Source organism: Molossus molossus, unplaced genomic scaffold (assembly GCF_014108415.1).
Source record: "Molossus molossus isolate mMolMol1 unplaced genomic scaffold, mMolMol1.p scaffold_m16_p_19, whole genome shotgun sequence".
NCBI classification, from domain to species: domain Eukaryota; kingdom Metazoa; phylum Chordata; class Mammalia; order Chiroptera; family Molossidae; genus Molossus; species Molossus molossus.
The window spans coordinates 4,253,912-4,267,022 of record NW_023425354.1 but is presented as its reverse complement, the minus strand read 5'-3'; the positions used below and the strand labels follow the sequence as shown (position 1 = coordinate 4,267,022).

The 13,111-nt window shown below is 45.6% G+C and overlaps 1 protein-coding gene across 2 annotated transcripts in view; it reads right to left on the bottom strand.

Annotated features, from left to right (window-relative positions):
* PRPSAP1 (phosphoribosyl pyrophosphate synthetase associated protein 1) overlaps positions 1–13,111 on the bottom strand; it is a 31,556-nt gene that overhangs the window by 5,685 nt on the left and 12,760 nt on the right. For both annotated transcript variants that reach the window (XM_036269402.1, XM_036269403.1), the window contains 4 exons: positions 8,814–8,986; positions 7,467–7,582; positions 6,691–6,746; positions 5,825–5,970 (listed from right to left, as the gene is read on the bottom strand). In XM_036269402.1, the coding sequence (XP_036125295.1) occupies positions 5,825–5,970; positions 6,691–6,746; positions 7,467–7,582; positions 8,814–8,986 (491 nt within the window). The remainder of the gene's footprint in view (positions 1–5,824; positions 5,971–6,690; positions 6,747–7,466; positions 7,583–8,813; positions 8,987–13,111) is intronic.

The window sequence follows — 13,111 nt, the reverse complement described above, 5'->3', positions numbered from 1 at the left end:
GTGGAGGCGGAGGGGTGGAGGCGGAGGGGCAGCCCCACACCCACGTGTGGCGGATAAAAATCAAGAGGACAGCCCTGGCTGGTTTGCCTCAGCGGTTAGAGCATCGGCCTGCGGTCCCGAGAGTCCTGGGTTCGGTTCCCGCTAAGGGCACGTACCTCAGTTGCAGTTTGTCCCCGGCCCTGGTTGGTCGTGCAGGTGGCAACCACTCGATGTGTCCTTTTCACATCGATGTTTCTCTCTCTCTCTTCCTCTCTCTCCCTTCCACTCTACCTGAACAAAAAATGGAAAAATGTCCTCAGGTGAGGATTAAATAAATAAATAAAATGCAAGATCCTTTACAAATATCTTTAAAAAAAAATCAGGAGGACACCTCGGCTGGGAAGGTCCTCCCTGAGGACTGAGGGGTCCCCGTCCCACACCAGGTGCCCCGCTCAGGGTTCCAGTGCCAGGAAGAGAATCCCCATCACTTCTGGCTGGAAAAACCAGCAGGAACTGAGGCTCAAGGAGGCTGAGGCGACTGGAGGCCCAGGCAGCTCCTTAAAGGGCCCGCACACGGACTTATCGGACTCTCTCCCTCTAAGCTTGGAGGGGAGGCAGCTCGAGGGGCGCCAGAGACATACAGGGAAGAACTGAGCTGTTTGGCCCTGGAGTGAGGGCTGGAGAGGGGACTTTCTCCAGAACAAACATGCTGTCAGAGGCCTTTGTTCCTTTGGTGAGCCCTTCCCTGGGGCGGCAGACAGCTGTCATATCTGGGACTCCAGCAACCTGGCTCACACTGGTGGCCCTGCCCTGGCGATTCCCTGAGGCCCCGCCCCACCCAACTTTAAGGTCCATCTAAGCTGTTGCCAGTTGCTTTACCATAGGATTGGCCTGTCTTGGATCCTGCTTCAGGTTTTCCTAAATTCTTTCAAACGAGCTGCATCTGGTCTCAGCTAGCCCCATACCCCTCATTAAGTAATACACAGAAACAAACACAGGGAGGCAGCCAAAATGAGGAGACAAAGAAACAGGTCCCAAATGAAAGAACAGAAAAAATCTCTAGGAAAAGAACTAAGCGAAATGGAGATAAACAACCTAACAGATGCTGAGTTCAAAATACTGCTTATAAGGATGCTCAATGAGCTTAGTGAGAACCTCAGTGAACTTAGTGAGGGCCTCAAGAGCATAAAAAGGACCAGTCAGAAATGAAAGAGGCACAGTCAGAAATGAAGGAGGCACTGCCCTGGCCAGTTTGGCTCAGCGGTTGGAGCGTCGGCCTGTGGTACAGAGAGACCCAGGTTCGGTTCCCGCTAGGGGCATGTACCTCGGTTGCAGTTTGTCCCCAGCCCTGGTTGGTTGTGCGGGTGGCAGCCCCTCGATGCGTCCCTTCACATCGATGTTTCTCTCTCTCTCTCTTCCTCTCTCTCCCTCCCGCTCTATCTGAACAAAAAAAAGAAAAAAGAAATGAAGGAGGCACTAATGAAGGAGGAAATAAAAAGTAATTTACACAGATTCAATAGTAGAGTAGGTAAAGCCAAGAAGCAAACCATCGATTTGGAATCTAAGGAAGCAAAAAACACCCAATCAGAACAGTAAAAAGAAAAAAAGAATACAAAAAAATGAGGATAGTGTAAGGAGCCTCTGGGACAACTTCAAGCGTGCCAACATTCGCATCTTGGGGGTGCCAGAAGGAGAAGAGAGAGAACAAGAAATCGAAAACCTGTTTGAAACAATAATGGCAGAAAACTTCCCTAACTTGGTGAAGGAAACAGACATACAAGTCCAGGAAGCACAGAGAGTCTCAAACAAGATGAACCCCAAGAGGCCCACACCAAGACCCATCATCATCAAAATGCAAAAGGTTCAAGACAAAGAAAGAATCTTAAAAGCAGCAAGAGAAAAGCAGTTCGTTACCTACAAGGGAGTTCCCAAAAGACTGTCAGCTGATTTCTCAAAAGAAACTTTGCAGGCCAGAAGGGAGTGGCAAGAAATATTCAGAGTGATGAAAAGCAAGAACCTACAACCAAGATTATTCTATCCTGCAAAGCTATCATTTAGAATTGATGGCCATATAAAGAGTTTCCCAGACAAGAAAAAGCTAAAGGAGTTCATCACCATCAAACTGTTATTATATGAAATGTTGAAGGGTCTTTTTGAAGAAAAAGATAAAATATATGAACAAACAAAATGGCAATGAGTACATATCTATCAACAATGGAATCTACAAACAAAATGAACAGGTAGAACAGAAACATTCTCATAGATACAGAGAACATTTTGTTGGTTGCCAGATAGGAGGGGAGTTGGGGGAATGGGTGAAAAAGATGAAGGGATTAAGATGTATACAAATTGGTTGCTAGACTGACAAACCTTAAAGAGAAGGGGGTTGGGGGGTGGGAAGAAATACACCAAAGAACTTATATGCGTAACCAATGGACACAGACACCAGTGTGGGAAAAGGCAGGAGGGGGCGGGAGTGGGGAGGAAGGGGTCAGTGGGGGAAAAATGAGGAACATCTGTAATACATTCAACAATAAAGATAAAAAAGAAAAGATAAAAAAAAGGAAAATCCAGCCAGGAAAGGTGACTTCCTCTCATTTCTGTGACCCCAACAATGTTCAGCACTGTGGCGCACAGAGCAGCGTTTGGGGGAACCACTGCCACCGTCCTTCCGCGTCCACCAGCTGCCCTTGCCATCAGAGAGGGATCGAGTCTACCTTACCAAACGAAACACGTATACAACTCTGCTTTTAACAGACTGCTCTAAAAGAGGTCTGTTCACCGCAGCACGTCTGACACTTGGGACGGGACAGCTGTCTGTTTCGCTGGAAGATGTTCAGCAGCAGCTCCGGCCCCTGGATGCTCGCTGGATGCCAGTGGCATCCCACCTCCGCTTGGTCCAGACAACCAGAAATGTCTCCAGACCCTGCCAAAATCCTCTGGGGGTCAAAGTCACCCTCGTGGTGGGGGTGCAGGGCGCTGTGGCTGCTCCAGAACCCGGGCTCCAGGAAGATAAAACAGTCCATCTTCCTAGAAGATGCGAAGACTCCGAGGGCGAGTATTAGCTTTCCTTTGGCCTTTTCCTAATACTCTAATATCTTCACCTTCATCACTACTAAATGAACTATTGAAACATAAGTAATAAATATATAAAGTATATTTAATTTGGAAGGTTCAATTACACATACAAGAAGTAACATTTTCAGAATGTTCCTGACTAAATCTATAAAGGGAATCACAGAGCTCTGGCCAGTTTGGCTCAGTGGAGCATCAGCCCTCAGACCAAAGAGTCTGGGTTCGATTCCGGTCAAGGGCATGTACCTCAGTTGCAGTTCGGTCCCTGGCCCTGGTCGGGGTCATGCAGGAGGCAGTCAATCAACGTGTCTTTTTCTCCCATCAATGTTTCGCGCTCTCTCTCTCCCTCCCTCCCTCCTTCCTACTCTGTCAGAAAAATCAATGGGAAAATATCCTTGGGTGAGGATTAAAAATAAAAAAGGGAATCACAGAAAATGATCCTACGGCAACTATAAAAGTTATAATGGAAGCACAATAACATGTAAGAAGGAACCTGATACTTTACAAGTTTCCAGATACACAGGATGACTGTAGGGAAAACACTGTTACAATCATAAGTAACAGCGACATTCTCAGAATAGAGAATCTGACATATAAAATACGGCCACAAGCTAGCAATATCTATCAAAACAACCTCTGACCCAATAATTTTATTTCTTGGAATTTATCCTATAAATACATTGTCACTTATGAAAGAACATAAGACAAGGCTAGTCATAGATAGCAGAGTGTGGTGACTGAGTGTACACCCTGAAGCCAAATCCTAATTTCTAAATACCCTTTTACATTAAAGAAATCGGGGCTGATTTCAGTGCCAAGAAAGTACAAGGGAATATCTAGTTGTACCAGAGTAAGAAAGTTAACAAAAATGATAGGAGCACATAAAGAGAACACAGGAAGCAGCTTAAAGGAGTTCTCTTTGGCCACGTCTAAGACGATTTGAGCATTAACATAAATAGTAGAGCCCGGCGGGTGGCACAGTGGACAGAGCACTGTCCCCTGGACTGAGAGCTCCTGGTTTGACTCCGTTGGGGCACATGCCCGGGTTGCCGGCTCGATCCCCAGTAAGAGGTGTGCAGGAGGCAACTGACAGCTGTTTCTCACATGAATGTTTCTATCTGTCTCTATAAACATCAATAAAAACATATTTAAAATAAATAAGCAGTAGAAATGGATTAGATTATAACATACTTAATAAAATAAGATTCTAAAAATCCATACTGATACAAATGAATAAATCAGGAGAGAAGAAAGGGAATTAGAAAAATCACCATTTGACAATAATCATAGTAATTGATTCAACCTAGTCATGAGGAAACAACATGCCCCAATTAAGAAATATTCTACAAAATTACTGGCCTGTACTCTTCAAAAGAAGCAAGGTCGCAGAGACAAAGAACAGAGGAGCGCTCCGAGCTAACTGAGTGAGGAGTGACAACTGAGCACACCGTGTTCGCTTATATTGGGTTCTAGTCCAGGAGAACTATTTTCTTTTGCTTTAAAGGACATTGTTGGACAACTGGTAAAATCTGAATGAGGCCTGAAGATTAGACAACAGCATTATAACAATGTTAGTTTCCAGAGCCTGATCATCATAAACAATTAGATGTTTACACCTTAGATGGGAGCCTGTCTGAAAAACCTGAGGCGTAACCAGTCCACTATTTTCCACCTATTAATACCTGTATGTTTCTGAGGCATGGCCAATAGATACACAGTTTTTAAAAGAAATAATTTCCTTCCTCTAAAAAAAGCATAATGTATCTTTCAGTATAGAATGCTGGTTACTCCCCCTCAAAAACTCCATGGAAATCAATCGCCTCCACACCGTCGGATTAATCACAGTGCATCAGGTCTGCAGCAAGGAGCTTGTCACTCACAGTGCTCGGGCGGCCTGGTCACCAACCGTGGTATCTGATCGATGACGGCCACCACCCATCAGACCAAAATATGAACGCTTAAGACGTCCCAACATCGCACATACAACATTTCTAGTAAAGCTGAAATTCTTTCACACTCTGAATGCTCAGTCTTCCAGTAAAGTGCGATTGTCTTACATAGTCTGCAAATGTGTTCAGCACAATCTCCTTTTACAAAAGGCGAAATCAATACAAATGATCCAGTTTTAAAAATACCAAGACAGCCCTGGCCAGTTTGGCTCAGTGGTTAGAGCGTCGGCCTGTGGTCCAGAGACACCCGGGTTCGGTTCCCGTTAAGGGCATGGACCTCGGTTGCAGTTTGTCCCCGGCCCTGGTTGGTCGTGCGGGTGGCAGCCACTCGATGTGTCCCTTTCACATCGATATATCTCTCTCCTTTCCTCTCTCTCCCTTCCACTCTATCTGAGCAAAAAAGTGGAAAAATGTCCTCGAGTGAGGATTAAAAAAAAAAAAAAAAAAAAAACCAAGACAGCCCTGGCTGGTTTGGCTCAGCAGTTAGAGCATCGGCCTGCGGACCCATGAGTTGCAGGGTCAAGACCTGTCAAGGGCACATACCTCGGTTGCAGTTCATCCCCAGCCCTGGTCGGGTCGTGTGGGAGGCAACCAGTCAATGTGTTTCTCTCACATAGATGTCTCTCTTTCTCTCTCTTCCCCTTCCTCCCTCCTTCCCACTCTATCTGATGATAAACAGAAAAATATCCTCGGGTGAGAATTAAAAACAAAAACAAAAACCAAGACAGCCCACATCCACGTAAGTATTAAGTCCTACCCATTCTTATTGTTGAAGACTTTCTTCAGTTTACAAATAAAGTAAAAAACAGAGTTCCTCTTACACGGCAACTCCAGGCCGGGATGGACAGTGGCATTTTTGACCGTCGGGGGAGAGTGGCGGCCGTCATCCATGTCCAGCTCCGTACACTGGGCCTCCCCATGGATTACGGCCAAGCCCAGGCGCAGTCTCTCAGCATATGACTGGGCCCTGGAGAAAGACGAGGAGAAACGGTAAAATTCATGGGAAGAAAACTCAAACATCACCATTCCATCATTTTATTAATCGTAAAATGAAAATACCATTCAACCTCTTAGGGGCACAGAAAGGAATTATTTATACAAAACAGAATGTGGGACCCAGGCCAGAACGTAAATGTCTGTGAGGCATTTGGGCTGACATGTGGGCTAGTATCTGATTCTAGATCATTTTGGTTCTGCCCTTTGTCCAATGTTCTAACACTGAACTTCAGAAGAAAGAACTTTGTAGAAAAAGGTCTCTTAAAAACCACTGCCTGGCCGAGCTAGTGTGGTTCAGAGGTTGAGCGTCGACCCTGCACCAAGAGGTGGCCGGTTCAGTTCCCGGTCAGGACACATGTCCAGGTTGTGGGCCCGATCCCCAGCAGGGGACATGCAGGAGGCGGCCAGTCGATGTTCTCTCCCACCGATGTTTCTCTCTCTCTCTCTCCCTCTCTAAAATCAATACCAAAAAAAACCAAAAACACCCACTGCCTGGAAAGTGCTCATAGCCCTCTGTCTTCCTCTTCCTGAGAACCTGAAGGAGGAAAAACTCCCTCTGCAAAGATGTGGAGAGAGCTCGGGCCAACGAGCTTTCAGAGGCCACATTGTGACAGACCCCGGCACTAAAACAGCTCACTCTGACTTCAGAAAGCACCTGCAAGGGGTTTTTCTAAGTGTCTGGATTATTTACCTTTTTGCAGCATCAGGAGACTTAGCTACAATGACTGCATTTCTGTAATTCGGAATCTAGATTTGGAGGAAAAATAAGAAAATACTGAAAAGTTATAGCTGGATGCTAGAATCTCACTTTTTCCTCTTATAACAATGATCCATACCAGCAATCATATACGCTAGGGTTTCATTCACACATTTTAGAGTTTTAACACTTATCAATTAACATCATTGCAAAAGTATTGTATTTTTTGTTTGTTTGTTTGTTTTATCCTCACCCGAGGATATTTTTCCATTTTTTGTACAGATAGAGTGGGAGGGAGAGAGAGGAAGGGAGAGAGAGAGAAACATCGAAGTGAAGGGACACATCAAGTGGCTGCCACCCGCACGACCAACCAGGGCCGGGGACAAACTGCAACCGAAGTACGTGCCCTTAGCGGGAACCGAACCCGGGTCTCTCCGGACCGCAGGCTGACGCTCTAACCGCTGAGCCAAACTGGCCAGGGCGCAAAAGTATTGTTATATCAAGAAGTAATATGTAATTAACTCTTAAAACCTTCATTTAAGAAAACAAAAGCAAACTGCTAAAGCTACTTAGAAGGAAACCCACTGTTAATGTCTCTGAAATATACGGCCCTCCATGCTAACTGCTGGCCCTATCTGGCTGCCTCAGGCATCAAGACCTAAGGGAAAGATCATTGGATGTGCCTTTCATTTCAACGTTCAATCTGACACGAGAGAGAAACTACACAGGGTCTCGTTGTAGGGCAGGGGTGTCTGCTGGGGGCTCCTCACTTCTTCCTGGATATACTGAAGCAGGAAAGGTGAGGCTCTAAGGTTGTCCACCGGAAAGCTGAAAAAGCCTTGAATTTCCTTTTGATGAAGATCCATAGTGATTATGTGAGTTAAACCTGAAATTTTAAAACAAAAAATTAAAAGTTCACCCCTGCACATTAATGACACAAACTAGATGCCCAACTCCGTTTTCCTAACAAAGACTGAAGGCCAAGGGTACTGTTAACAAACCGTTAGTTATAGATTTTGTCGGTAACCTTAACAAAACTAACAAACTAAAGAACGAGCCCAAGCTAAGGCAAAGGAACCTCTAAGCTTCCACACGGAAGTTGACAAGGGTGCTCTCCTCTGCTATTATTATTAGCTTGGTCCTCAAAATCGAGAAAAGGAAATTCAGGTAGAAACAGAAATATGAAGATGGAATTAATAAATACTGCAGCAAAATTTGATGTAAAAAAAAAACAAAACAAAACAGTAAGGCCTTGCTTAAAGAATTTAGAAAGAAATGTTAAAAGACCATGGCTAAGGCGGAAGGAATAAGAAAGCAAAAACAAAGTAATGTATATATAAGAAAAAAGAATGTCATAGAATACAAACATAAGATACTAAAGTCTGGAATAATTGCTACCTGTCATAAAAGAATGGGTCATGAAATAGTCTTATAGAAAAGCAATGGAGACAGACTGATGCAATCAGTAGGGCTAAACAAAAAGAGACATGTTTCTGGGGACTCAAACATGTGAGAGTTCTAAACAAACATCGGGTAAATGAAATTCCAGTAACTGTGAAGTGTTATTACATTTGATTCAGAGGCCAGCAAGGGCGTCACTGCTACAAAAACACAGAGTGACAGCAATGAAAATGAGCTGCCACACAGAAAGACAGTCAGGAGGGAGACCAAAGAGAGTATAAGCTAAGTAGAAAAAGTAAAATCCAGTTTTAATATTATGTACCTAAATAGGATTTAGTTAACAAAGGTAAGTACACAGTCTAGACCGGAAGCTCAAACGATCACACACCAGCGCCAAGACTGGCAGTTAAAATGTAATGATGATGAGATGAAATGTACAGGAAGTAGACAGAACGCTGACAAAGGCCAAGGTTAGAGAAGAATGAAAACAGGGGAGCAGATGATGTCACTCTAAAGTAAGACAGAGCAGAAAAGGGTAAGAATTGTACCTAAGCTCACCTATCCCTAACCAGCACTATGCAAAAGGAAACAAGAAAAAGTAATTAGTAAATGACACACCGAGAACTAGGTCCCCAACCAGACCGATGAAGTAAGGCCTAATCTCAGGTGGGGCAGAGTCCTGACTGCGTGGGCCCCAGGTCCCGGTCCACACTCACCCGCTTTCGCCAGCATAGACGCCAGGAGCTTGCACACAATGGACCCCCTCTTCCTCATCTTGCTTTGCTTGCTGTAGGGGAAATAAGGGATGACTCCGATGATATTCCTGGCACAGGCCGTCTTCAGTGCGTAGGCCATGATCAGTAGCTCCATCACAGCTGTATTCACATCTCTGAAACAGGGACAGTTTGCATTTGGGGATTAATTTCATTTATTAACCCCTAGAAAATATCTCAACTACAGCAATTTATTTATTTTTTCTTTATTGATTTTAGAGAGGAAGGGAGAGGCAGATAAAAACATCGATGAGAGAGAACATCAACTAGCCACCTCCTGCATGCCCCCCACTGGGGATTTGGCCCACAACCTGGGCATGTGCCCTGACTGGGAAGTGAACTGGCGACCTCCTGGTGCATGGGTCAATGATCAACCACTGAACCACACCACCCAGGCTCAACTACAGCAATTAAACATGAGCTGCCAAAATGGGTGTGGCAGGCATTTTACCACCACACTAGCTGATGCTGGCACTGCATGAGTACACAAGAAAGTGTGTTAACTCTTCTTTTTAGCTGTGTAAACTCGGTTTCATCTGTGGTTACTTAAGTCCACAGCCTGGTTGTCCACTCTCCCCTCTGCCTGGATCTTCTGTCAGTGACACAGTCGCTGCAGTGGCACATGAGGCCGACTTCCACTGCTGGTGACAGTGAACCAGCACCTTCTGGTGCCCTCCGGGAGGTGCAGACTTAGGGAGCAGGCCAGCCCCTGGGGTCCTGTGAACACCAAGGGAAACCCACCCGCCCTTCTAGTTACCTGTTTATCAAAACCGAATGAGTTTTACAATTTCTTTTATGCATTTGAAATTAAGAAGGGAAGATTACCAGAAAGGATTTAGTATCTTTCTTCTTCTGGAAGTGAAGGGTAGGGTAGAAAATGGGGAGGGTCTTGGAACTTAATTTCAAAAAATTGCCCCATCCTCTTTCCTTGAGATATACAGATTCCTATCAAAGATTACCCAGATAAACACAGAAGGAAATAGAAATCTGGAAGATATTCAAAGAAAAGGCCATTCCCAATGTTAAGGAATGAGAATTGCTACCCTTGGCCAAGGCTGATCAAGCCTAAGGTGGGCTCTGCCCTTAAGAAAGACACCCCCTCTTCTGGCCTTCCTTCCCAGACAAACAGGACCTTTCCAGTTATCACTTCCTTTCCCTGAAGTAAATGGAAGCATTTTACTCCCTCATGCTATTGATGTAAGAAACGTCCAAAACTATAGAATTTTTTAAGAGTTTATTTGAGCCAATCTGACGACAGTTGCCGGGAAGTAAGATCTCAAATGCTCTGAAGGATAATGGTTCTGCAGCTTCTTTTGTGCATTTGGAACTGAGCAGGGAAGTGAGAAGATGACAGGGGGTGGGCGACAGCAAGGCGGGCGTCGGATTACAGGACGGTAACTAGACTATGAGGGTGGTTTCGGCCTAGAGAGGTACTACTCCTGACATCTCCAAGGTGGTGTGTTAACCTACATGCACAAGAACAATGCACAGGACTAGCTTAAAAATTTCACCAGAGAGCCCTGGCCAGTTTGGCTCAGTGGTGAGAGTTGGCCCACAGACCAACAGTTGCAGGTTCGATTCCAGTCAAGGGCATGTACTTGGATTGTGGTTCAGTCCCCAGCCCTGGTCGGATCATTAGGGAGGCAAATAGTCAACGTGCCTCTCTCACATCAATGTTTCTCTCTCTCTCTCCCCCCCCCCCTCCTTCCCACTCTGTCTGACAATAAATGGAAAAATAACCTTGGGTGAAGATTAAAAAAAAAAAGACAGAGAAGAACATTAAAAAAAAAAATTCAGCCCTGCCAGTGCTGTGCAGTGGTTAAGCATCAACCCATGCACCAAGATGTTACTGGTTCGATTCCTGGTCAGGTTGTGGGTCCAATCCCCAGTGGGGGGCATGCAGGAGGCAGCCAATCGATGTTCTCTAGCATCAATGTTTCTATTTCTCTCTCCCTCTCCCTTCCTCTCTAAAGATCAATGAAGCAAAAAAAAAAAAAAAATCCGTTTAAAAAAATTCACTAGCTCAGCGGTTAGAGCATTGGCCTGCGGTCCAGAGAGACCCGGGTTCAGTTCCCGCTAAGGGCATGTACCTTGGTTGCAGTTTGTCCCCGGCCCTGGATGGGTCGTGTGGGTGGCAGCCACTTGATGTGTCCCTTTCACGTCGATGTTTCTCTCTCTCTCTCCCTCTCCCTCTATCTGAACAAAAAATAAAAAAATGTCCTTGGGTGAGGATAAAAAAAAAAAATCACTAAAGAAGCTATAGAGGGCATTACTACCCACCATGACCTGCTCAGTTAGGAATTTATGATTTATTATAGCACCCCTTTTTTTGTCCACAATACTCTCAAAGTAATAATATCCCAAATCAGGCACCAAAAGGTCAGAGGACACATGATCTTTTGTTATATCTGGATAAAATATTTATCAAACACTCAAGGTACTAAGGAATTCATAACACTTGGTTAATTTTAGTTCATTCATCCATTCAACAAATACTCATTAAGCAACCTGAGTCAAACACTGTACTCGGTGGGGGAGAGAAAATGGTAAACAAGGCTGACCACATCTCGTGGGAATGCCAGACCACACTGGGTCACTCTGCTGGTAATCATTTGTCCCAAGAAGGAGCACAACGAACTCACCTGAGAATGGTCTACCCGCCCCGGCCAGGTGTCTTAGTGGGTTGGAGTGTAGTCCCGTACACCAAAAAGGTTTGGGGTTCGATTCCGGGTCAGGGAGTGTATGGAAGGCCATCGACAGGTGTTTCTCTCTCACATTGATGTTTCCCTCTCTCCCTCCCTTCCACTCTCTCTAAAATCAATGAACATATCCTCAGGTGAGGATTAAAAAATAAAAAATGTGCCCATCAGTGTGGCTCAGTGGATCAAACATTGTCCCATGGCTGAGAGGTCCTGGTTCAATTCCTGGTCAGGGCACATGCCCGGGTTGCAGGCTCCATCCCCAGCAGGGGGTGTACAGGAGGTAGCCAATTGATGTTTCTCTCTCACATCGATGTTTCCCTCTCTCTCTCCCTTCTACTCTCTCTAAAATAAATAAATATATCCTTAGGCGAGGATGAAAAAAAAAAAGAATGCTCCCCTCCCCAAATTCTTGTACACTCATCCCTCTCCCTCCCACACAGGTCACCCAAACTGACACCCTGCGGGCTCTGCATGTTAAGCTGGGAGCCTGCGTAGCGTTTACGGAGCAGTAAGTAGCTCAGGAGTCCATATCTAGACCAAACACAAGGTGTCATTACACTAGAGCAAAAGTCCTCTTCCGTACATAGACTGCGTGGCGACGCAGAGAGCAAGTCCGAACTCTGAACCTGCACGACTGTGGGACTGTGGCACTGGAAGGGCTTCACTGGGCTTGGTTCTTACCAGACTCTGGCCCCACGGACATGCTCAGGGCTGAAGTTCATGTCGGTCTGGAGACCGACTACCTGTCCAGGTAGTGGGTTCTAGCCGCTCTGTGACAGCAGTTGTAATAGACAACCATGACACAATGAGGTGTGGAGAGGACACCACACTGGAGGCCCAGCTAGTAAGATATCATGTAATAAAAACAATTTCAGAGTAAGTTTCCTTCCATTAATCACTAATTTCTCCCTTTTCGTAAAGACCTGTGCAGAGATTTCAACATCCTCCAGCCCAAGGCCAGACAATCAAATCGGATACCAGGCACTCTGTGGACTGGCAGGGCGAAGGAAAACTGGCTGGCAGCCCCTAGTTCATCTGTTCCCTAAGACTGTTCCAGTACATCCTGGCTCATTCTTTTTTTTTTTTTTTTTGCAGGGTCTCCAGAAGTGCAGGTTTATTGGGAACCAGCCTGCCGGACTACCTCTAAGGAGAGAGTAGCAACCGGCTTGTACAGACTAGGGATTTTTAAGCTCAGGGCTGGGGGGGGGGGGGAGGGTTGTTCAGCCGAGGAGACGTGGTTGTCTTTGATTGGTTGGGCCTGGGGTCTCCCGAGTTCTTGATTGGTCGGGGGCTGAGGTCTCCTGAAACTTGTTTTTCTTGTCTTCCGACCATTTGCAGTTTTGGGTGGGTTAGGGTGGTTCCATCATTCCGTTCCTCCTGACTGGAGTGATGGGTTTTGGTTTTCTTCTGGTTCCGCAGGTAGGAGGAGGTCCGGACGGGTTGGAGCCGGCCAATCAATCCAAACCACAGTTCACCCAGAATCTGGAAGTTAGCCCCGGCGAGCTTCTGCTGTCCACTCCTTTGCCAGGTCATCCTGGC